The following is a 25904-nucleotide window of genomic DNA, read 5'->3' on the forward strand; positions in this document are numbered from 1 at the left end:
GGCACCTCTCACCCGGAAGCGAATAGGCAAGGGCCCGAGGTTGAGCCAATCAGAAGGCGTCAGGGCTGGGCCGCTACAGCTGGGCCGCTGCGGAGCTGCTCCAGGTGAGGTCCCGGTGGGTGGCGGCGCCCGGCGGGGGCCCTGGCCGCTGGGAGCCGCGTCCTAACAGACGCCCCGGGAAGCAGCGCTGCGAGCCCGGGGCGGCCTCCCCTGCCGCGTGTGAGAGATGTATTTCCGTGTGCGTGGTCTGCGCGTCGCCCCAGTAGTCAGTGTGCGGACCCTTCTACCGACTCCCTCTCCCGGAGTGGTCAGGGTCTGAGGAGCCTCCCGGCCCGGTGGGATACAGCCTGTCTGGCTGGGGCCGGTGAGCCTGGAGCATTAGGATCCCAGGCCCTAGGACCGGGCCCGGCGGGAGTCGGCAGCTGAGGCTGTCCACGCTCAGGCTGGAGGCGGGGGAGCTGAATTCAGGCTCGGAGCGGGATAAAGGGTGGAATTGGAGGGGCTCAGGTTTCGTTTCCTGTCTCTGTCTCCATCTCCAATGGGTGGCTATTTGGGGAGAGGATTTGCTGCGATGTGTGCTGGAAGAAAGGTACCAGGTCTGGGTATCTGCAAGGAGCTGGATATATGGGGTGAGTCAGAGATTTGCCTAGGAGGGCAATGGTTTGTGGTCAGTTTTCAGCGCCCAGCTTGGTGATTCTGTTCCTGGGAGCCAAACTTGGATGTGAAACAAAGGATACTCTTCCAGCCAAACTTAGGTTCCTGTGTCCACGGTGAACAAAGATAGTTGGAATCTTCCCAGACTAAATGGATTTATGATGTTTTGGCATCTTGTGGGCCTACCTGGCCGGGAAGAAACTGCCATTCCCAGGGCTAGCTAATTAACAATTAACCTGTGAACACGCCTTTCATATGCAAAACAACCAATCCTGCATCCTTACTTCCAACCACCTCCTTTGTCTAACCACCACGCTAGTAGTTCACCTGCCCTAAATCAGACTGGGGCCAGGTACCCTATGCCTCAGAGTCTGTGGGAATTACTCAAACTAGCCAATCCTAAACTGATTACCCTGCCCGGCCTCGCCTTTCCCGTGAAAAACCCAAGAAAGGCTACAGCCTATGCCTTACTCTTGTTCCTTTCTGCCTCCTCCTGGCACTGGTGCTTCCCCCTGTGGCCCGCCGTGGCATGGCATGCCTCTCCTTTCTAGGGGAGTTGTAAATAACATTAAACTTTTCTTTCAGTGGTATTGATCTCTCTGTGTCAGCACTCAGTCACCTTTACAAATTAAGACCCAGGCACAAATCACAGGGGGGGATGGCTTAACAGTAAGTTTTGTTGTTTTGTTTTCTTGTTTTATTTATTTATTTAGCTGCATCAGGTCTTAGTTGTGGCACATGGGATCTTTCATTGCGGCGTGTGGGGTCAGTAGTTGTGGCACATGGGCTTAGTTGCCCCGTGGCATGTGGGATCTTAGTTCCCTGACCAGGGATCGAACCCGTGTGCCCTGCATTGGAAGGTGGATTCTTTTTTTTTTTTTTTTTTTAATAAATTTATTTTTGGCTGTGTTGGGTCTTCGTTGCTGCGCGTGGCTTTCTCTAGTTGCGGCGAACGGGGGCTACTGTTCGTTGCGGTGTGCGGGCTTCTCACTGCGGTGGCTCCTCTTGTTGTGGAGCACAGGCTCTAGGTGCAGTGGGCTTCAGTAGTTGTGGCACGTGGGCTCTAGAGCGCAGGCTCAGTAGTTGTGGTGCACGGGCTTAGTTGCTCCACGGCATGTGGGATCTTCCTGGACCAGGGCTCGAACCCGTGTCCCCTGCATTGGCAGGTGGACTCTCAACCACTGCGCCACCAGGGAAGCCCTGGAAGGTGGATTCTTAATCACTGGACCACCAGGGAAGTCCCAACACTAAGTTTTGAATTGAAGATACAAAGTACATGTTTGGGGGGTAAGAGGGAAATATGGGGGAAAGAATTTCAGCTTTGGAGTCGAATGGATTGTTTCAAACCCTGGCTCCAGACTTTGCTTCTATAGTTGGTGACATTAGACAAGTCATGTAATTTATCTGTTACTCTAGTTTCCTCTGCTATAAAATATAGAAAATAATATTTAACTTACAGGAGTTTTAGAGAAGTAAATGAAAAATCTTACCTTTCCCCTCAATGCAGACTTGTATTTCCAACTATTAATACCTTCTACATATCTCCATTTGAATATCTAGAAGACATCTCAAATGTAACATTCATTCTGAACTTGTGACACTCCCCGTATCTTTTCCTCCCCACTATTCCCATTTTGATCACATGGCTGAGCACAGGACCCCTATTCACCTAGTTAATCTAGGCCCTAAAATCTTACAGTAATTCTAGACACTTCTCTCTCATACCTTGCATCTAATTCATCTACTGTTAAAATACATTGAGAATCTATGGCCACTTTTCAGCTCCACTTGCTCCCACCCTAGTCCATCTCACTGTGTTTTTTTTGTTTGTTTGTTTTGTTTTTTATCTCCAGACTGAACAACTGCAGTAGTTTCTAACTGGCCTCCTGGTTCTCCTCACCTCCCTAAAGACTTTTTATTCTTCACAAAACAGCTAGAGTAATTTTTTTTTTTTTACTTTTTTCTAGATAATTTTAATGTAAATCTGAAGTTTTAAAAAATTTTTATTTTCTATTGGAGTATATTTGATTAACAATGTTGTGTTAGTTTCAGGTGTACAGCAAAGTGATTCAGTTATATATATATATATATATATATATATACACGTATCTATTCTTTTTCAAATTCTTTTCCCATTTAGGTTATTACAGAATATTGAGCAGAGTTCCCTGTGCTATACAGTAAGTCCTTGTTGGTTACCTATTTTATCTTATTTTATTTTTTACAGACTTTATTGATGCGGACCATTTTTAAAGTCTTTATTGAATTTGTTACAATATTGCTTCCGTTTTATGTTTTGGTTTTTTGGCTGCAAGGCATGTGAGATCTTAGCTCCCCAACCAGGGATCGAACCCACACCCCCTGCATTGGAAGGTGAAGTCTCAACCACTGGACGGCCGGGAAGTCCCTGGTTATCTATTTTAAATACAGCAGTGTGTATATGTCAATCCCAAGCTCCCAGTCTATCCCTCCCCCCAGCCCTTCCCTCCTGGTAACCATAAGTTTGTTCTCTAAGGCTGTGATGTTCTCTAAGTCTGTGAGTATGTTTCTGTTTTGTAAATAAGTTCATTTGTATCTTTTTTTTTTTAAGATTCCGCATATAAGCCATATCATTTATTTGTCTTTCTCTGTCTGACTTACTTCACTTACTATGGTAATCTCCAGGTCCATCCATGTTGCTGCAAATGGCATTATTTCATTCTTTTTTTTTTTAATATTTATTTATTTGTTTATCTGGCTGTGCTGGGTCTTAGTTGTAGCACATGGGATCTTCGTTGCAGCATGTGGGATCTTTAGTTGCGGCATGTGAGATCTTTAGCTGTGACATGTGGGCTCTTTTAGTTGCAGCATGCAGGCTCTTAGTTGCAGCATGCAGGATCTAGTTCCCTGACCAGGGATCGAACTCGGACCCCCTGCGTTGGGAGCACGGAGTCTTAACGACTAGACCACCAGGAGAGTCCCCTACATTATTTCATTCTTTTTAATGGCTGAGTAATATTCCATTGTATATGTGTACCACATCTTCTTTATCCATTCATCTGTCGATAGACATTTAAGTTGCTTTCATGTCTTGGCTATTGTAAACAGTGCTGCAGTGAACATTGGGGTGCCTGTATCCTTTCTAACCATGTTTTTCTATGGATATATGCCCAGTGGTGGGATTGCGGGATCATATGGTAGCTCTATTTTTAGTTTTTTAAGGAACCTCCATGCTGTTCTCCATAGTGGCTCTACCAATTTACATTCCCACCAACAGTGTAGGAGGGTTCCCTTTTTAGAGTAATTGTTTTAAAATCTAAGTCAGTCATACCAAGCTTTTGCCTCTGCTCTCTAGTGACTTTCTATTATATTTAGAATAAAATTCAAAGTTCTTCCCAGGACCTACATGGCCGTCTACTTTCTGACCTCATCTCCTTTGCTCACTATATTGCAGACCCACCAGACTCCTTACTGTTCATCCAGCCCAGTGCATTGAAGATGTTCTGGACTTGGCCCCTTTTCACCTACTGTTGCTTCTGCTTACAATGTACTTTTCACAAATATTTCATGACTCATTTTCTGAATGTTCAGGTGTCTGCTCAATATGATCAGAAAGATGGCCACTCTAACTCGACCGCTCTATCTAAAATAACACTCTCAGAGTTTTTCATTTTCTTCATAGCACTTAACTGATATTATGTATTTATTTATTGTCTGTCTTACTCTCTAGAGGATAAGCTTCATGAGGCAGGAACTTTTGTCGTCTTTGCTGTTATATCCCTAGGACTTGGCACATAATAAGTGCTTAATAAATATTTGTGGAATGAATAAATAAATGAATGAATCTCCATTCTCATATCAGTCATTTATTCAACCTTCAGCCATTCTTCAAATACATATTGAATTTCTTCTATATGCCAGACACTGAGTTAGAGGTACATTGGTAATCAAAATAGACATAATTCTTGCCTTCAGCTTCTGGGGAGGCGGGAAGATAAACATAAAAGAAACAATAAATATGAATAATTATGAAGGATTTTGAAGAAAGGAATATCAAGAGACCTAGTTTAATTTCTACATGTTTGTGAGTTTCCCAGATATTTCCCTGCTTTTGATTTCAAATTTCATTCCGCTGTGGTTGCAAAACATACTTTGTATCATTTCTGTCTTTTGAAATTTATTGAGGTTTTTTTTATAGCCTAGCATATGGTCTATCCTGGAAAATTTTCCTTATACACATAAGGAAAATGTATATTTTTATTGGGTAGAGTGTTCTGTAGATGTCTCTTAGGTCTAGTTGGTTTATACTGTGTTTCAAGTCTTCTATTTCTTTATTGATCTTCTGTCTACAGTAAGTCCCCTACATACGAACCTTCAAGTTGTGAAGTTTCAAAGATGTGAACATGTGTTTGCATGTCCAATCACGTAAGTTAGCTCATGTGTCTGACGAACATCGTCACGTGTGCATCCTCTACAAGTGGTTGTGCTTTTGTGTACTTTACTGTACAGTACTGTATAGAGTACAATAGTACAGTATCTTTATTTCAAGCCCAGGATGTCCGGAAGCAAGTGTAAAAGCAGCAGTATATAGCCGATTGTGTTAGTTGGGTACCTAGGCTAATCTTGTTGGACTTACGAACAAATTGGACTTATGAATGAGCTCTCAGAACAGAACTTGTTCGTATGTAGGGGACTTACAGTAGTTGTTCTCTACCATTGTTGAAAGTGGGTATTGAAGTTTCCTACTGTTAGGCATTGTCTATTTCTCTGTTCATTTCTTCTTCTTCTTTTTTTTTTTTTTTTTTTGGCTGCACTGGGTCTTCGTTGCTGTGCGCAGGCTTTCTCTAGTTGCCGCAAGCAGGGGTTACTCTTCGTTGTGGTGCGCGGGCTTCTCATTGCAGTGGCTTCTCTTGTTGCGGAGCACGGGCTCTAGGCGCACGGACTTCAGTAGTTGCAGCACGCAGGCCCTAGAGCTTGTGGGCTTCAGTAGTTGCGGTGCGTGGGCTCAGTAGTTGCGCCGCGTGGGCTCTAGGGCACACAGGCTTCAGTAGTTGTGGCATGCAGGCTCAGTAGTTGCGGTGCACGGGCTTAGTTGCTCCATGGCATGTGGGATCTTCCTGGACCAGGGCTCAAACCCGTGTCCCCTGCATTGGCAGGTGGATTCTTACCCACTGCACCACCACAGAAGTCCTCTCTGTTCATTTCTGTCAGTTGTTGCTTTATGTATTCTGGTGCTCTGTTATTAGGTGCAATATATTTGTAATTGTTAATATCTTCCTCATGGATTGACTCTCTTTTTTTTTTTTTTTTTTTTAATTAATTAATTTATTTATTTATTTATTTTTGACTGTGTTGGGTCTTCGGTTCGTGCGAGGGCTTTCTCCAGTTGCGGCAAGCGGGGGCCACTCTTCATCGCGGTGCGGGGACCGCTCTTCATCGCGGTGCGCGGGCCTTTCTCTATCGCGCGGCCCCTCCCGTCGCGGGGCACAGGCTCCAGACGCGCAGGCTCAGCAATTGTGGCTCACGGGCCCAGCTGCTCCGTGGCATGTGGGATCTTCCCAGACCAGGGCTCGAACCCGTGTCCCCTGCATTAGCAGGCAGATTCTCAACCACTGCGCCACCAGGGAAGCCCTTGACTCTCTTATCATTATGAAATGTCCTTCTTTATCTCTAACAACATTTTTTGCTTTAAAGTCTATTTCGTCTGATATTAGCATAGTCATTCCAGCTTTCTTGTGGTTGCTGTTTGCATGATTTTTCTTTTTCCATCCTTTTACTTTTCATTTATTTGTATCTTTGAATTTAAAGTGATAGCATATAGTTGGTTCTTGTTTTTATACAGTCTGATAATTTGTCTTTTGATTGAATTGTCCAATCCATTCACATTTAATGTTGGTATAGTGGAATTTACAATTACCCTTCTACTTTTTGTTGTCTGTATGTCTCGTCTATTTTGTTTCTCTGTTCCTACTTTACTGCTTTCTTTTGCATTATCATTAAATGAACATTTTCTAATTCAGTATTTTAATTTCTTTAATGATTTTTTTCACGATTTTTTTTTGAGTTTTTGTTTTGTTTTTTAGTGACTGCCCAAGGGTTTATCTTGTACATCTTGACATATCAGAATCAGCTTCACATTTATACTAGCTCAATTTTAGTAGTGTATTGAAATGTTACTCTCATACAGCTGTATTCCTTTCCCTTCCTTTTTGCAGTATTATTGTTACACATATTATATCTATTAATATTACAAACCCAAGTGTACATTCTTTTCTATTTTTTATATTGAAATGTAGTTGGTTTAAAATGTGTTAGTTTCAGGTGTACAGCAAAGTGATTTAGTTATACGTGTGTGTGTGTGTGTGTGTGTGTGTGTGTGTGTGTGTATTTATATTCTTTTTTAGATTCTTTTCCATTATAGGTTATTATAAGATACTGAGTATAGTTCCCTGTGCTATACAATAGGTCCTTATTGCTTATCTATTTTATATATAGTAGTGTGTATATTTTAATCCAAAACTCCTAATTTACCTCTCCCCCCCATCCCCCTTTGGTAACCATAAGTTTATTTTTTATGTCTGTGAGTCCATTTCTGTTTTGTAAATAAGTTCATTTGTATCATTTTTTTTTAGATTCCTTATAAAGCAATATCATGTGATATTTGTCTTTCTCTGTCTGACTTACTTCACTTAGTATGATAATCTCTAGGTCCATCCATGTTGTTGCTAATGGCATTATTTCATTCTTTTTTATGGCTGAGTAATATTCCATTGTGTATCTATACCACATCTTCTTTATCCATTCATCTGTCAATGGGTACTTAGGTTGCTTCCCCAACTGTACATTGTTATAGTTATTGCTTTACCATCTGTAGTCATTTTCTTAACCCAGTACAACTATGCTCCCACTGATCTGCTTTGTTCTGTTATTAGCAAATATATTACATTTCTATACATCACAGGTCCAATATTACATTATGTACATATTATTTTATACAGTTGCTTTTTAAATTGGTTATGTGAAGAAAGGAGAAAAATATACATTTACACTGTTTTGTTGGCTTTGAGGGGAGGGGGTTGTTTTTGTTTTTTGGGTTTTTTGGTAATTACACAATTACCTTTATTGGTGCTTCTTGTTTTTTGTGTGGATTCCAGTTATCATCTAGGGTCACTTGCTTCAGCTTGAAGAGCTTCCTTTAGTATTTTTTTGTAAAGCAGGTCTGCTGTCAACAAATTCTCTGCTTTTATCTGAGAAACTTTTAATTTCACCTCCATTCTTGAAAGATAGCTTTTCTGGATATAGGATTATTGGTTGACAGTTCTTTTCTTTAAGTCCTTTGAATGTATTATGTCACTGCCTTCTGGCCTCCATCGTTTCTGCCAGAAAATCAACTGTTAATCTTACTGGGTTTATACCTGTAAGTGTCAAGTTGTTTTTCTCTAAATGCTTTCAAGATTTCTCCTTGTCTTTAACTTTCAGCGTATTTACATACTGTGTCTGTTTAGGGATCTATGGGTGTATCCTACTTGGACTCCTTAGAGCTTCCTGGCTGTGTAGGTTATTGTCTTTCAATAAATTTGAGAAGTCTTCTGCTCTTATTTCTTTTAATATTTTTTCTGCTCTTTTCTCTCTTCTCCCCACCCCCATCCTTCTGGTGCTCCTATTATGCATACTACTAACTTTGGACTTAGTTTGGGTGTAGTTATTTTGGCTTAGTTTGGCCTTAGTTTGTTCTTCTTTTTCTGGTTCCCTGAGGTGTAAATTTAGATGGATTATTTGAGATCTTTTCTTTTTCGTAATGTAGGCATTTATTGCTTTAAACTGTCCTCTTAGAACTCCTTTTGCTGCATCCCGTAAGTTTTGGTATGTTGTGTTTCCACTTTCAATTGTTTGAAGATATTTTAAAATTTCCGTCTTGATTTTGTCTTTGACCCATTGGTTGTTCAGGAGCATGTTTTTTAATGTCCACATATTTATGAGTTTTCCAGTTTTCCTTCTGTTATTGATTTCTAGTTTCATACCATTGTGGTTAGAAAAGATGCTTGATCTGATTTCAGTCTTCTTAAGTTTGTCAAGACTTGTTTTATAGCCTAAGATATGATCTATCCTGGAGAATATTTCATGTGCATTTGAGAAGAAAATGTAGTCTCCTGCTTTGAATGGAATGTTCTGTGTATGTCTGCTGGTCCATTTGGCTTAAATTATAGTTCAAGTCCAATATTTCTTTACTGATTTTTCTTTCTGGATGATATGACCATTGTTGAAAGTGTGGTATTAAAGTCCCTTATTATTATTGTGTTGATGTCTATTTCTCTCTTCAATTATGTTAATATTTGCTGTATATATTTAGGTGCTCTGATGTTGGGAGCATAAATACTTACAATTGTTAGATTCCCTTGATGAATTGACCCCTTTATCGTTATATGATGATCTTCTTTGTCTCTTGTTACAGCATTTGACTTAAAGGCTATTTTGTCTAAGTATAGCTACCCCTGCTGTCTTTTGGTTTCCATGTGCATTTACTGTCTTTTACATACTTCAGTTTCAGTCTATGTGTGTCTTTAAAGCTGAAGTGATTCTGTTGCAGGCAGCATGTAGTTGAGTCTTGTTTTTTTTTTTTAACTTTTTAAAATTTATTTTTATTTATTTATTTTTGACTGCATTGGGTCTTTGTTGCTGCATGCAGGCTTTCTCTAGTTGCGGCGAGCGGGGTCTACTCTTTGTTGTGGTGCGTGGGCTTCTCATAACGGTGGCTTCTCTTGTTGCGGAGCACAGGCTCTAGGCACGAGGGCTTCAGTAGTTGTAGCATACAGGCTCAGTAGTTGTGGCTTGCGGGCTCTAGAGCACAGGCTCAGTAGTTGTGGCGCATGGGCTTAGTTGTTCCGCAGCATGTGGAATCTTCCCAGACCAGGGCTTGAACCTGTGTCCCCTGCATTGGCAGGTGGATTCTTAACCACTGCACCGCCAGGGAAGTCCTGAGTGTTGTTTTTTAATCCATTCAGGTACTCTGTGTATTTTGATGGGCGAATTTAGTCCATTTACATTTAAAGTGATCATTGATAGGTAAGGGCTTACTATTGCCATTTTTTTTTTAAAGATTGATTGATTGATTGATTGATTGATTGCTATGTTGGGTCTTCGTTTCTGTGCTAGGGCTTTCTCTAGTTGCAGCAAGTGGGGGCCACTCTTCATCGCGGTGCGCGGGCCTGTGCAGGCCTCTCACTATCGTGGCCTCTCTTGTTGCGGAGCACAGGCTCCAGACGCGCAGGCTCAGTAGTTGTGGCTCACGGGCCTAGTTGCTCCACGGCATGTGGGATCTTCCCAGACCAGGGCTCAAACCTGTGTCCCCTGCATTAGCAGGCAGATTCTCAACCACTGCGCCACCAGGGAGGCCCACTATTGCCATTTTGATCGTTGTTTCCTGGGTGTTTTATAGATCCTTTGTTTCTTTCTTTCTCTCTTGCTGTCTTCCTTTGTGATTTGATGATCTTCTGTAGTGGTATGCTTTGATTCCTTCCTCATTATCTTTTATGTATCTACTATAGATTTTTTTTTTAAACATCTTTATTGGAGTATAATTGCTTTACAATGGTGTGTTAGTTTCTGCTTTATATCAAAGTGAATCAGTTATACATATACATATGTTCCCATATCTCTTCCCTCTTGCATCTCCCTCCCTCCCACCCTCACTATCCCACCTCTCTAGGTGGTCACAAAGCACCGAGCTGATCTCCCTGTGCTATGCGGCTGCTTCCCACTAGCTATCTATTTTACATTTGGTAGTGTATATATGTCCATGACACTCTCTCACCCTGTCACATCTCACCCCTCCCCCTCCCCATATCCTCAAGTCCATTCTCTAGTAGGTCTGTGTCTTTATTCCCGTCTTGCCACTAGGTTCTTCATGACCTTTTTTTTTTCCCTTAGATTCCATATATATGTGTTAGCATACTGTATTTATTTTTCTCTTTCTGACTTACTTCACTCTGTATGACAGACTCTAACTCCATCCACCTCATTACAAATACCTCCATTTCATTTCTTTTTATGGCTGAGTAATATTCCATTGTATATATGTGCCACATCTTCTTTATCCATTCATCTGATGATGGACACTTAGGTTGCTTCCATGTCCTGGCTATTGTAAATAGAGCTGCAATGAACATTTTGGTACATGACTCTTTTTGAATTATGGTTTTCTCAGGGTATATGCCCAGTAGTGGGATTGCTGGGTCATATGGTAGTTCTATTTTTAGTTTTTTAAGGAACCTCCATACTGTTCTCCATAGTGGCTGTATCCATTTACATTCCCACCAACAGTGCAAGAGTGTTCCCTTTTCTCCACACCCTCTCCAGCATTTATTGTTTCTAGATTTTTTGATGATGGCCATTCTGACTGGTGTGAGATGATACCTCATTGTAGTTTTGATTTGCATTTCTCTAATGATTAATGATGTTGAGCATTCTTTCATGTGTCTGTTGGCCATCTGTATATCTTCTTTGGAGAAATGTCTATTTAGGTCTTCTGCCCATTTTTGGATTGGGTTGTTTGTTTTTTTGTTATTGAGCTGCATGAGCTGCTTTTAAATCTTGGAGATTAATCCTTTGTCAGTTGCTTCATTTGCAAATATTTTCTCCCATTCTGAGGGTTGTCTTTTGGTCTTGTTTATGGTTTCCTTTGCTGTGCAAAAGCTTTGAAGTTTCATTAGGTCCCATTTGTTTATTTTTGTTTTTATTTCCATTTCTCTAGGAGCTGGGTCAAAAAGGATCTTGCTGTGATTTATGTCATAGAGTGTTCTGCCTATGTTTTCCTCTAAGAGTTTGATAGTGTCTGGCCTTACACTTAGGTCTTTAATCCATTTTGAGTTTATTTTTGTGTATGGTGTCAGGGAGTGTTCTAATTTCATACTTTTACATGTAGCTGTCCAATTTTCCCAGCACCACTTATTGAAGAGGCTGTCTTTTCTCCACTGTATATGCTTGCCTCCTTTATCAAAGATAAGGTGACCATATGTGCGTGGATTTATCTCTGGGCTTTCTATCCTGTTCCATTGATCTATATTTCTGTTTTTGTGCCAGTACCAAACTGTCTTGATTACTGTAGCTTTGTAATATAGTCTGAGGTCAGGGAGCCTGATTCCTCCAGCTCCATTTTTCGTTCTCAAGATTGCTTTGGCTATTCGGGGTCTTTTGTGTCTCCATACAAATTGTGAAATTTTTTGTTCTAGTTCTGTGAAAAATGCCAGTGGTAGTTTGATAGGGATTGCATTGAATCTGTAGATTGCTTTGGGTATCTACTATAGATTTTTGCTGTGTAATTTGTTTTATTTTGTTTTATATTTTTGCTTTTTACCATGAGACTGACATAAAACATCTTTTAGTTGTAACATTCTATTTTAAGGTGATAACATCTTAACTTTGATTGCATAAAAAACTCTACAGTTTTACTTCCCCGAGGCAAAGTCTCTGAGCCAAGGCTGTGTTTCTGCAAGTGTATATGTAAATATAAATTTTACTTATCAAATTATGTATTAAATACATGAAAACATCTCTTCTCAACTAGAGTTTTTTAAACCCTATGGGAGACCTAACCAGATCAAAATGTAGCATTGGACCCTACACACCCTATGTATGATTTGAAACTTCTCCATGTGTTTCTTTTTTTTTTTTTTTAAGTTAGCGACTATGCAAATATCCATTAATGGGGAATTTTTTTAAATTAATTTATTTATTTATGGCTGTGTTGGGTCTTCGTTTCTGTGCGAGGGCTGTCTCTAGTTGCGGCAAGCAGGGGCCACTCTTCATTGCAGTGCGTGGGCCTCCCACTATCGCGGCCTCTCTTATTGCGGAGCACAGGCTCCAGACGCGCAGGCTCAGTAATTGTGGCCCACGGGCCCAGTTGCTCCGCAGCATGCGGGATCCTCCCAGACCAGGGCTCGAACCCGTGTCCCCTGCATCAGCAGGCAGATTCTCAACCACTGCGCCACCAGGGAAGCCCTCTCCATGTGTTTCTGATGCACATCCTGGTTAAGAAATCTGTGTCAGAGAAGCTCATCAAATATTAATCCTGAGGGGGATATGCTTGTAAATCTTTTGTGAAGCAGTTTATCCATGCTTCTCCTAAACTGGCCCTTTTTTTTTTTTTTTTTAATAAATTTATTTATTTATTTACTTTTGGTTGTGTTGGGTCTTCGTTTCTGTGCGAGGGCTTTCTCCAGTTGTGGCGAGCGGGGGCCACTCTTCATCACGGTGCGCGGGCCTCTCACTATCGCGGCCTCTCTTGTTGCGGAGCACAGGCTCCAGACGCGCAGGCTCAGTAGTTGTGGCTCACGGGCCCAGTTGCTCCGCACATGTGGGATCTTCCCAGACCAGGGCTCGAACCCGTGTCCCCTGCATTAGCAGGCAGATTCTCAACCACTGCACCACCAGGGAAGCCCTAAACTGGCCCTTTTAAAGTATGCATTTTCCTTTTTTCTTTAAAATAGGCTATATCCATAACTTTGACAAACAAAGGAGTATTATACTTGTCTGATTTTTATAATGTCTGCATTACTTTTTTCTCTTGCAGGTGAAAATGAGTTCTTCAGTAAGAAGAAAAGGCAAGCCAGGGAAAGGAGGTGGAAAGGGGTCTTCCAGAGGAGGAAGAGGAGGCAGAAGTCATGCTAGTAAATCTCATGGGGGTGGCAGCGGTGGCAGTGGCATTGGTGGCAATAGAAAGGCCTCAAGTAGAATTTGGGATGATGGCGATGACTTTTCTATCTTCAATGAATCAAGGCGTTCATCCAGGTCATTATACTCTTTAAATGTTCAAATATGAAAACAGTATCAATTCCTGATCTATGGACAACAGATGACTAAGACAAAGGGGGAAAATGCCAAGTAATTCTGGCCAACTTATCTTCCTCTTGTTTTAAAGCCCCCTCTTTGTAACCTTTTCTAAAGGCATGATGGCAAATAACACCTTTTGTTGGGCCGGGGATGGGGGTGGTGCTTTGAAATCTGAAGTTAACTTTAACTTCCACATGACACTGTGAATTGAGTATAATATTGTTATTGTAATCAGTATTACTAGGAAAGTAAATATTGGAAATGGTGAAGGTGATGAAAATTATTTTAAGTATTTCTTAGGCATTGTAGTTTGAAGGTCCCCAAATGAGATCTGGCTATACTCCATCTGTCTAGTTGATGAATTATCTATTTTCCAACCAGATCAACCAAATATTTACTGGAACTTCATGTGATGACCAGTGGTAGATATCATACGCAGGCTTTTCTCATGTTCAGCTTTTAATTAGTGAATAAATTCTGATAATTCTAATGCATGTTTAATGAAAGTAAAGATTTTACTACTGCATGTTATGCAGTGTAAATATAAAATTCTCGTTGTTTCTCAAATTGCACTTCAAGCTGTTTACTTGAATTTTTAGAGATGGAGAGACTTCTTTAGAGCTGTGTATATACACACATACATACACACACTCTTTTGTGGGAATAATTCCCAACTAAATATTACTTAGAAAGGAATATAGGTGAGTGCTGAAGTTCAGCTGCATCATAAATGCTTTTAACTTAAATGAATTCAACTGTATGTATTCAGGAAAAAAAGAAAAAGAAGAACCAATAGTATATAAGTAGTTAAACTTGCCGCAAAACGAATCTGGGCTCCGCAGTGAACAGGATACGGGAGAGGAATGTGCTCATCCCTCAGTCAGTTTCAGTTTCCAAGTGCTTTTTGTAGTTTAAGCCTCTTGATGTACTGAGTATGTGATAATAATGTTTAAGTATATATTTCTTATACATGGTCTCTACCATAATCAAGTATTTCACCTGGTATGCAACCAGAGAATCTACATTTTTTTTCCATTCTAAATGAAAAATGGTCATTTTGGACATACTGAGAGATAATGTATCAGTCTCAAACTTGACACTTTTTTAAGAATCTTCCAGAATTATCTAAAACTATACTTTCACCTTAGCTGCTGACTTAAGAACCTAAATGCTGAGTTAGATGCAGCTCCATTCTTTCTGAAAACACTGACTTTTTAGGCTCTTAGAGTCTCAGACATTCATTCATGCAGGAAATATTTACTCAGTGCCTACCATGCACCAGGCACTGTTTTAGGAACCAGGATTACAGCGATGAATAGAATATTGTCCTTGTCTTCATAGAAGGAGGTTTGAGGTATAAAGACCATAAACAAAGGTATAATAATAGGTCAGATGGTAAGTGCTACGGAGAAAAATAAAGGATAAAGGGATAGAAAATACTGAAATAGATTGCTGGTTGCTGTTTTCTATGGAGTGATCATTAGAGAAGACTTCTCTAATGATGTGTCATTTGAGCCAGGACAAGAAAGAAGTAAAGGATAAGCTGTGAAGCTATCTAAGGGAAGAACGTTCAAGGCAGAGGGAACAGCAGGTGCACAGTTCCTAAGGCAGGAGTGTGCTTGGAAGATTTAGGAGATGGCAAGGAAGCCATGTGGCTAGCATGGATGGGTAAGAAGTGATAGGCAGTTAGATTCGAGAGACTCTACTGTATAGGATGTTTTAGGCCATTCTAAGGATTTTGTTTGTTTTTGTTTTTTTTTTAAGTTTTAAAAGTCATGTTCATGGAAGTGTAATTTACGTTCAGTAAAACTCAACCTAAAATTTGACAAATGCAATCATCACCATAAACAGTTCTTCAAAACTCCCCCATGCCCTCTGCAGCACACTCTTCCCTGACCCTTAGGAATCCATTGATCTGTTTTCTGTCAAAGGGGTCAGATATAATCATTAAAATGATTTATTATAGAAAAAATCATAAGCATATAAGACCAAGTTTTTAAAAGGATACTTTGGAATATATAATCTTTAGAATAGTCGAAAGAATGGGATTTTAAAATAACCTTTGAAAATTAAAGCACAGTTGAGAAAGTTATCTTAGGATAGTTGTAGAATAGCTTGTCTAGTTATTGTGTCAAGCTTCAGGCTGGGGCTGGTCAGTAGAAAAACTATTTTAAATAATGGAATTGAATTCTACAGACGTTCTCAATGGGGCAGACATACATTCTCACAGGTATTTGGCACCTTCTCAAAAGTTCACCCCTGCTACCACCAGGAAACGTCAAGGAAAGCAAAAACATCTGTTCTGTATATATCAGTCATCACATGTTCAAATACACCTTATCTACCTGAAATGCTTCTTCAAGCGCCACAATTCTGTCTTTCAAGCACCAGCCGTGAGGTTTGTCAGCATCTTGAACTGGACTGAGCCAAGTCACGTGCCATGGCCAAAAAGGCCATTATAAGGACTTTGGCTTTGCTTTGAGTAAAATGGGAAGCCATTGAAGGGTTTGAGGCAAGAGTGTGTGACATCAATCACTCTAGCCAGAGTTACTGCTATTCAGTATATCCCTTCATGTGAATTAGAAAATGGTGCCCCTTTCTTTGGGCAGTTATAGCTCCAGGGTGGATGTCTTGGCAAGCAGAGCATAGACTGGATTTTAGCTCTTGCTGTCCCCTCCTTCCCTACTTTAGGACCCTTTGCATAGTGTATAGTCTGTGCACCCATATTCAGTGGCCCTGCCTCAGTGTGCTCTGTGGAGAATAGACTACAGGGGGACATGGGTTGGAAGCAGGAAGACCAGTTAGAAGGTACACTCCAAGTGGCAATTTCATAGGCAATTTAGTATATAAGTCTGGAGTTCAAGAACAAGATCTAGGCTAGAGAAGTAAATGTATGAGTCCTCTAGGAATAAATGTGCTTTAAGGCTATGGGACTGGATAAGATAGGATGTAGAGAAGAGGTCTGAACTTTGAGCCCTGGGGCACTCTAGGCTTTAGAACTGAGAGAGATTAGGAAAATGAGACAAAGTAGATTGAGGAGTTGCCAGTGAAGTAGGAGGAAAACTAAGCTTATTTCTGGAAGTCAAGGAATGAAGGTGTTTTCAAGGGAAGTATCCAGTCAGATTGGATTGGATACTTAAAGGGAATCCGCAAGTTGTATAAAAAATGCTTCTAATAGGTCAAGAAAAATGTGTTCCGGGAGTTCCCTGGTGGCCCAGTGGTTAGGACTTTCACTGCTGTGGCCTCAGGTTCAATCCCTGGTCGGGATCAAAGATCCCACAAGCTGCGTGGCACAGCCAATATAAAGAAAAAAGAAAAATGTGTTCTGACAATTGTCCACTGGATTTGGCAATGTGGATAGCATGGGTAACCTTGACGAGAGCTGTTTGGTTTAGTATACTTAGTGTGGAGAAAACCCTATTGGAGTGTGTTTCAGAGAGAAGACGGTGGTGACAAAGAAATGATTTAGAAAGAAAGTGGTGACAAAGACAATGATTTAGATAACCCTTTGAGGGAGTTTTGCTCTAAAGGGCAGGGGAGGGAGGAGAGATAGGACAGTAGCTTGAGAGGAACATGCAGTCAAAGGGAAGTTTTTTTTTAAGATGGTAGACATTATATAGCATGTCTGTACGCTGATGGAACTGATCCAAAGGAGAATGAAGAACTGATGATCTGATGATGTAGAGGGGGGGATAAGTGCTGGAATGATTTCCTTGAGGAGGTTAAAGAGATTGTATATACAGTATACAGAGGGACTGACTTTAGGATCAAGGATGGTTCATCCTTAGGAACTGGAAGGAAGGCAAAGTATAGTGGTTTACAAATAAGAGGTAGATGAGATAGGAGCATATGGAAGTTCTCCCCCTACCCACCCACCCACCCACCCACCCCCTTTTTTTTTTTTTTTCTAATCATGAGGAAACAATCAGACAAGTCCAAATAGTGAGAATTCTACAAGACAACTAGCCTAAGCGCTTCAAAAAAGTCAATGCCAGGAAATAGGTGGGGGAACTAGTCTAAATTAAAGGAGTTTGAAAAACAGATAACTAAATGTCATTTTAAGCTAGATACTCAATCAGAAAATCTGTAGAAGACATGATTGAGGCAGTTAGGAACTTTGAATATGGATTATATATTAGATGATATCAATATAAAATATCTCGTGAGTGATAAGAGTATTGTGGTTATATAAAAGTATGTCTCTGTTCTTAGGAAATAACGCGCTGAAGTATTTAAGAGTGAATGTGATGCCTGTAACTTACATTCAGATGGCTCAGCAGAACATGCACGTACATATATGGGGGAGCAGATATATATGCATATATGTGTGTGTAGAGAGAGAAATAAGAAGAGAAGGGCATAAATGTGTGTGTGCATTTAAGTATGGCAACTGTTAACAATTGGTGAATCATGGTAAATGGTGTTAATTTCTGCAGATTAAAAATTTTTTGAAACCAAAAGGGGAAATAATGAATTTGGGCTAATGTTTCTTTTCAGAGGTTGCAACTAAGTGGTTAAAAACCACAGTCTATTCTATTTTCTCCTTTGCTACCCAGTTTTGCGAGTGTAAGTGTGTGGTTCTTTTCAAAGTCTCAATAATATGTTGGATTTTCAATGCAGAGAAAGTTTCTGCCATTTCCCTAGATTTGTGAAAATGTATAATGAAACATGCCAAGTGAAAAAAAGAAATTTAGTGAGTAAAGTTAAACTTTAGAGCTGATTATTGTTTTAAATATTAAAAAGTATCCCTAAAAAAACAAATCTAAATTCCAAAAATGAAAGATTGGTGAAATAGATTCTAGTACCTCTATATGTATGTGTAACCATTTAAAAGTTAAGTTGTAGGAAAATATTTAATTTGGTGGAAATGACGGTTTTATTTTGATAAGGAAATAAAGCAAATTATAAAAGATTATATGTGCTGTACAATTTTATAAAAAATGTATGTGAAAAAGACTGATGTGACTTAAGATGACTTCTGTTTTCTTCTTGGTTCTCTACTTTTCTACAGTGAACATGTATTATTATGATTTTTGTAATCAGGAAATAATAATTTAGGTAAATATTTCAAAAATAGGGCCTAATATTCACAAGATAGGACTCTCAGTTGTTTTCAGATCAAGTACCTCAAATAGAATGCAATATGTACTCTTTGTATGTAGCACATTTCTTTTGAACATCCACTAGTGCAGAAGGAGTCATCATAGCATTACTTTCTCCAGAGGACTTTTGAGTTAGTGAAGCCAGATTTAATGATGAAGCATCGAATCAGGTTTTTCTCGAGCAGTTTCAATATAATGAAGTCTGGTAAATACTGTAGAAAATAGAGAATCTCTTCACATTCATTGTCATCTTTTGTAGGGTATTTGACAGTCCAGTCATGTTGTATATGTCTGGGGACCCTGAGGAGAGTGTAAAAGTTCTGCTCACGGATAAATGTGTAATTTTGTTCTTGTGTCCTTTGCAGACCTAGTAACAGTAGCGTGAGCAAAGGGGACGCACACCCCAAATGGAAGCCTGAAGCCAAAGTGCCCCTTCAGACTCTACATATGACTTCTGAGAATCAAGAAAAAGTGAAAGCTCTTCTCCGAGACCTGCAAGAACAAGATGCGGATGTTGGATCTGAGTAAATTATTTTATTTCAGTAAATTACTATATTGAGGAAGATGCATTGGCAGTGTGAGGGTCCTGTGTGTCTTTGGAATACTGTATCAGTACTGATCCTGTAGTGGCTGTATAACTAGTTGAAAGTGAGTCAAGAGAAATACAAGAATAATTATTCAGCAACAGTTTTAGAGTGAGTTGTTTTGCAGTATCTGTGAGCAATGGTACAGATCGCCTTTTCATCTTTACTTTTTCTAGGACAGTGCTAATATGGATTCAGTAGTTGCTTTCTTGATAACCTTTCAAATAAAACCTTGTAGTGAGCAAGTAGAAGCATTGTTCTAGGAGCAAATATTGAGTTGATCAGATGAAGTCTTATGATTGCACTTCTCATGACCATCTGCCTAAGAGAAAGATTGTTTTAGACTTTTGGCTATTTTGCTTTGTGATTTCAGTTGGAGAGGTTAATCCTTTCCATTTGCCAGAATTAATGAACGGTCAGCCATGAACAGCTCAGTTTCCATCCTATCTACAAATCGCTTATCTGTCTTAAATTTAGGAAAGGTGGTTATGCAGCAAAGCAAAATAAAATAGCGATGGTTTTTACGAATGAGAAGAGAGAGAGGATAGCCAAGGCTTCTGTAGTTAAGAACACAGACTCTGGGTCAGACTACCTTGGTTAAAATCTCTAGTTGCTCTTTACTTTATAACCTTTGGCAGTTACTAATCTTCTCTTAAATTTTAGTTGATCATCTGAAAAAAAAAAAATAGAGATTCCAGTCTGGCTGGGTTATTGGGAAGATTTTCAAAGAGATAGTACATATAAAACATTTAACATAGTACCGGGCAGGTAATAAGTTCTGTTACTTGCTGAGATATAAATTAATAGGTCAATAAAAAATTAAATCAGTGACTGAATAGTGGTCAGGATTCTCTGTCCTTTGGTTCCTTGAATTAAATCCTTAGACTCTTACTAAATTTTTCTTTGAGGTAAGTAGAAATTAATATATGAGAATGTTACTTTTGGCAGAAGAGGTGTTTCTGGGGAGGATGAAGATGACGAGCCTGATGATGATGACGAGCAGTACTGGTCAGCTGGACGAGAAGCTTCCCTCGTTCCCGACTCAGATCCTTCAGAATGTGCTGGCTCAGGCCTGGTGGAGCCGCATTACCCAGAATTTACAGTCTCAACACTTGCAGTGCAAAAACTTTCCAGGTTTGCTTTCATCATTTATGGGAAAATTAAAGGAAACTGGAAGTGTATTATAAACGCACCTACCTCTCCTTGAATACTTTCGTGTTGTTTGCGTTCCAGCGGTACCTGATACGCCCAGTATCCTCTCTTTTAGGATAGGGAGACGAAGGAGGAGTTAGTACACTTTTTTTTTTATATATATATAAATTTATTTATTTATTTATTTTTGGCTGTGTTGGGTCTTTGTTTCTGTGTGAGGGCTTTCTCCAGTTGCGGCGAGTGGGGGCCACTCTTCATCGCGGTGCGCGGGCCTCTCACTGTCGCGGCCTCTCTTGTTGCGGAGCACAGGCTCCAGATGCGCAGGCTCAGTAGTTGTGGCTCACAGCCCAATTGCTCCGCGGCATGTGGGATCTTCCCAGACCAGGGCTCGAACCCGTGTCCCCTGCATTGGCAGGCAGACTCCCAACCACTGCACCACCAGGGAAGCCCCTATCAGGTGCACTTTTTCAAGACACAAACCCTGCCTATGTATAGTTATGCCTTCCCATATATGTATTTAAATGAATTTCTCTTTTGAGGTTTGATATTACTCAGTCTTTTTTGTCATCTTCTCACTTGGCAGGTATGGTTTCAACACTGAGCGCTGTCAGGCAGCCCTGAGAATTTGCGATGGAGACCTGGGGGCATCACTGGAACATCTGCTCACCCAGTGTTTTTCAGAGACATTTGGAGAGAGGATGAAGATCTCTGAGGCCGTTGCGCGTATAAGCTTGGATGAGTGTGTGGAACAGCGACAGGAAGAGGCCTTTGCTCTCAAGTCAATCTGTGGAGAAAAATTTATAGAAAGAATTCAGAACAGAGTCTGGACCATTGGATTAGAACTGGGGTATTTGGCGAGTAAATTCTGCAAATCCAAGCAAAAGGAACGTACCAAAAATATACAGGAGACGTCACTTGAAATCTGTAAATTTTACCTCAGAGGAAATTGCAAATTTGGATCAAAGTGCAAATTCAAACATGAAGTGCCCCCAAATCAAATTATTGGAAAAGCAGAAAGAAGTGTAGATGATTCCCATCTAAATGCTGACGAAGATGCATCTTTTTTATACGAACTTGAAATTCGATTTTCTAAAGACCACAAATACCCCTACCAAGCTCCCCTTGTGGCATTTTATTCCACCAATGAGAATCTACCTCTGGCTTGTCGTTTACATATTTCTGAGTTCCTTTATGGCAAGGCCTTGACATTTGCAGAAACTTCAGAACCTGTTGTATATTCTTTGATAACCCTTTTAGAGGAAGAATCAGAAATAGCCAAGTTACTAACAAATACCCATCACAAGTACAGTACCCCTCCTGTGAACTTTCTGCCAGTATCCTCTGGGACCAGAATAAATAATCCTGTCTGTCATAAACCAGTGATTCCAAGTAATTCGTTTCTTTCAAATCAAATTCCAGAAGGTATGTCAGGCACTGATGCGGTGTTGTGGAGGCGGGGTTTGGAATGATGGATTACAGCAATCAGAGGCTCTGAGGGCCGGTATAGGGTCTCCCCTGAGCTGTGACCTGACTTTACTTGTAAGGCCTAATTCTGTCACTGTGTCTGGCTCCCTGAATTGAAAGTTTGTAGTGATGTATAAGTTTATTCTAGCAGTCGAGGGCTGGAAGAACCTTAAAGCATCCTTCCAGTAAAGTCTGTTTCTTGTAATCCATTTGGTTTCATGTGATTACTTCTGTTATTATATATAGGATTACTTTAAAATGAGTTTTTAGAGATACTTCTCTTTCTATACCACCCTCCGTACCCCCCTGCTTTTAGTACGCTAGACCCCCAAAAGTCATTAGGGGATGTCTCTCTTTATGGGTCCCTAAATCCTCAAATAGAGAAATGTTTGTACAAGCCTCTGGCTTCCTCCAGATCCAAGAGTGCCGTACAGATTCTTACATCACAAGTAACCCCCCTTTCAAAGTTCACCGTAGGATCTCTCTTATTTTTTGCCACCTTTCTTTTAGAGCAGCAAGTTTTATTATTTCCCAGGAGTTCCTCGGTAAATGTCAACAGGTAGAGAACAGTGAACCTGCACCGAGATGCGGATGCCGGACAGCCGGCTAGGTTCCCTCACTGGCCCCTTGACTCGCTCCCAACCTGCAGCGAGTTCTAGCACTCAGATGTGTTCCTCAAGAAATGACAAACTGTGTGTCGTGAACTTTTTTTTTAAGATAACAGCTTTATTAAGATATAATTTGCACACCATAAAATTTACCCTTTTGAAGTGTACTATTCAGTGGTTTTTAGTATATTAACAGAGTTGTGCAACCATGACCACTGTCTAACTCTGGAACGTTTTCATCACCCCGGAAAGAAACTCTGTACCTGTTAGCAAGTCACTCCTCATTTCTCCCTTCCCCCAACCCCTAACAACCATGAGTCTATATTCTGTCTCTATGGATTTGCCTATTCTGGACATTTCATGGAAATGGAATCATATAGTAAATATGTGGCTTTTTGTGATTGGCTTCTTTCACTTAGCATAATGTTTTCAAGGTTCATCCATGTTGTAGCATGTATCAGTACTTCATTCCTTTTTATTACTGAATACTATTCCATTATATGGACATACCACATTTCATTTATTGATTCATCATATGATAGACATTTGGGTTATTTTGTGTCATGGAATTGTAGGTACACTTGCAAATATTTGAAACTTTCAGTTAATTCCTGAATGTACAGAGTCCACTGGATTAACAAGGCAGGGCATGATTTTCTTTTCTTTGTTTTTAATTTGGTTTAACCAAAGCCACTTACACTTGATTAAAGTTTATTTGGAGATGCATTTTAAGTTCTTTAGCAGTAGAAGTAGTAGTGTGGAAATGAATGAACTTGTTTTATTCAAGCTTTAACTTTTTCTCCATTTATGATTTTTTTGTTGTTGTTACTTTGTTAGATAGTGACTTTTCCTTGCTAAAGAAAGGGCTCTATATTGAAAACGTTTCCTTTTATCCCCTTCAAGTTGAAAAAGAATCAGAGCCTGAGGAGGAGACAGATGAGGATGAAGGTCCTGCACCAGTTATGGTGGAGAATGAAAGCTATGTCAACCTTAAGAAAAAGATTTCCAAAAGATATGACTGGCAGGCAAAATCAGTACGTGCTGAAAATGTCAAAATCTGCAAGCAGTTCCGAATAAAACAGGTAGGGTATTCTGAGAGAATAGCTAGCATTGCCTCCCTAATGTATGGATGAAGGGATTAGGAATTAGGAAGCTTTGGCTACTCTCTATGGTGTACTTTCAGTTCTCTTTTACTCTGATTTGTCAAAGTTTCTGCATGCCACAGCAAACTTGGATGCATGTTCTAGATGGTTTTGGAAAATCCAATGGCTGATGAAAATGAAACACATATATACCAAATATTCTGAGAATCATGTGGCTTTGTTACTATGATAGAAATCTGATAAGTGAAAGGAAAAGTAGTACTGTGATTTACATTAGAAATAACAGTATAGTAAAGGAGAAGGATAAGGAGGGACTCTTACCCCATTTCAAAGGCTCACAGGATAAATAATTTGCCCACGGTCACATAGCTGGTAAGTGGCAACACAGGGTTTCAAGCTAATTCTCTCTGTTTTCAAAGTCCATGTTGTTTTTACCCCATTCAGGGGTAAAAATAAGATTATTTTAAAAGAACTCATAAGTGAAGTATTAGGGCAGAGTTGGATGTAGGATAAAGACGAGTTGCTTAACCAGTTCGGGGATTAGATTAGATGCTATCTAAGGCCCTTCTGATTCTAAAGTTCTGTGATTCTGATTTTTGACAGAGTATATATATAACACTAGTACATATATACTGCAACACCCATAGAATGTCAAATTGACTAGAAAATCGCGCCATAAATAATAAGATGGTGGAAATAAAAAATTACACATTCAGTTTGAACAGTGTGTTTAGAGGTGATAAAATTACATGCAGGAAATGTGTATGTTAATATAAATGTTAGTATAAATTTCTTACATTAGTCAAAAATACATCCACAGTTTTAACCTACAGTACAATGTTTATAGCATTGGCCATTAGATGTCAAACTGAGTTACATAGATGTGGTGATTGGCCAAAAAGAAACCTTTAAATGAGGGAGTACTCAAAAACAGAACAAAACAAAAAAAAAGATGAGGGCGTGTCAGAAGGACTCAGGAATCAACCTGGAAAAGCTCCCAATGGCCAAAATGAAATAATGAGAGCAACAGAATAAATTGGATTATATCTTAGGTATTGGATGTACAGTATTGGATTATAACCCAGAAATTTAAAAAAAAGAAATCTATAAATCCATACCAGTTTATTTTTATTTATTTATTCTCGACAGATAAAAATTGTATATATTTAAGATGTTTAAAAAAAAAAACCATTTAGTGAGTGCTGTTACTGTTAGTGATTTTGGTAAAAATCTGATACTGTGTAGAACTACGCTGTCTTGTATGGTAGCCCTTAGCCACGTGTAGCTATTTAAAGTTAAATTTATTAAAATTAAATAAAATAAAAAATTCAGGTCCTCGATAGCACTGATCACAGCTCAAGTGCTCAACAGCCACATGTAGCCAGAGGTTGCTATGTTGGACAGCGCAGACAGAACATTTCCATCGGCACGGAAAGTTCTGTTGAACAGTGCTAGTATAGAGACTTACAAAAAGAGCTGGATAGGTGCTAAGCAAGAGGGGTTATTTCTCTTATAAGATCCTTCAGTTCATTCAGATGGAGGAAAGCCACACAGATCCCACAGCTTATTCTGGCTGATTCTCTGAACAGCCTTCTGACTAAAGTCACCAGTATCCAACCCCCAACAAATCTGCACTTTCTGTCTCTAAACAAATTGGTGAAGAAAGAGCAGAAAGGGTAGGTCTAACTATGGGATTCCACATTCAGAGCTTTGTGAAAGGTGATTGAAAGTAACCAAACTGATGTCTTATCTTTTATTTTATTAGGCCTCCAGACAGTTCCAGTCAATTCTGCAAGAAAGACAATTACTCCCTGCTTGGGAAGAAAGAGAAAACATTCTTAAATTGTTGAGCAAGCACCAAGTGCTTGTTATAAGTGGTATGACTGGGTAAGAATGTGATTTATTTGTAATGCAGCTTTCATCTATAAATACGGTGTGTGCCCTGGTTACCACCACCAGTTCTACTTTTAAAAAAAAACAGTTGCTGGTGTTATTTGTGCTTTTTCCTGTCAAATATTAAATAATATTCCACAGAGGCAAATAATGTGGCAACTGTAGCCAATAGAGCCAAATTACAAAAAACAAACAAAACTCAGAAATTTAGGAATTTATAGATATTGTATACCTCTGCCTTAACATGATTTTAAGGCAAAAGGCCTAGCTGAAGGCTTTTAACAAGGCCCATTTTAAAATGTAAAGGACAGTTCCAGAACATTTAGCTTGAAACTTCAGAAATAAATTTTCTAAATTTATTCTGATTTCCTTAAAGCTTTTGTTTAAGAACAACTTAGGGTACATTATTTTTCCTGTTCCACACTCTCCATATGTTATCCTAACCTATTTAGCAGGGACAAGTTGCAGGCTTAATCTAGTTCTGTATTCAAGGGTCTTCAATTTAATAATTACATTTGTGCCCAGATTCACAGATAT

At 39.7% G+C, this 25904-nt stretch overlaps 1 protein-coding gene across 5 annotated transcripts in view; it reads left to right on the forward strand.

The window, feature by feature from the left end:
* The first annotated feature begins 20 nt into the window (after nucleotides 1-20).
* DHX57 (DExH-box helicase 57) overlaps nucleotides 21-25904 on the forward strand; it is a 61289-nt gene continuing 35405 nt past the window's right edge. The window contains exons 1-7 of one of the 5 annotated variants that reach the window (XM_007167135.3): nucleotides 21-104; nucleotides 13202-13419; nucleotides 18929-19087; nucleotides 20096-20281; nucleotides 20883-21721; nucleotides 23275-23453; nucleotides 25240-25361. In XM_007167135.3, coding sequence (XP_007167197.1) covers nucleotides 13208-13419; nucleotides 18929-19087; nucleotides 20096-20281; nucleotides 20883-21721; nucleotides 23275-23453; nucleotides 25240-25361 — 1697 coding nt within the window. In that variant the 5' untranslated portion in view covers nucleotides 21-104; nucleotides 13202-13207. Of the gene's footprint in view, nucleotides 105-136; nucleotides 239-334; nucleotides 630-13201; nucleotides 13420-18928; nucleotides 19088-20095; nucleotides 20282-20882; nucleotides 21722-23274; nucleotides 23454-25239; nucleotides 25362-25904 lie in introns of those variants that run through there. The other 4 variants (XM_057558165.1, XM_057558163.1, XM_007167134.3 and 1 more) reach the window with 4 other exon arrangements.

Source organism: Balaenoptera acutorostrata, chromosome 12 (genome assembly GCF_949987535.1).
Source record: "Balaenoptera acutorostrata chromosome 12, mBalAcu1.1, whole genome shotgun sequence".
NCBI classification, from domain to species: Eukaryota; Metazoa; Chordata; class Mammalia; order Artiodactyla; family Balaenopteridae; genus Balaenoptera; species Balaenoptera acutorostrata.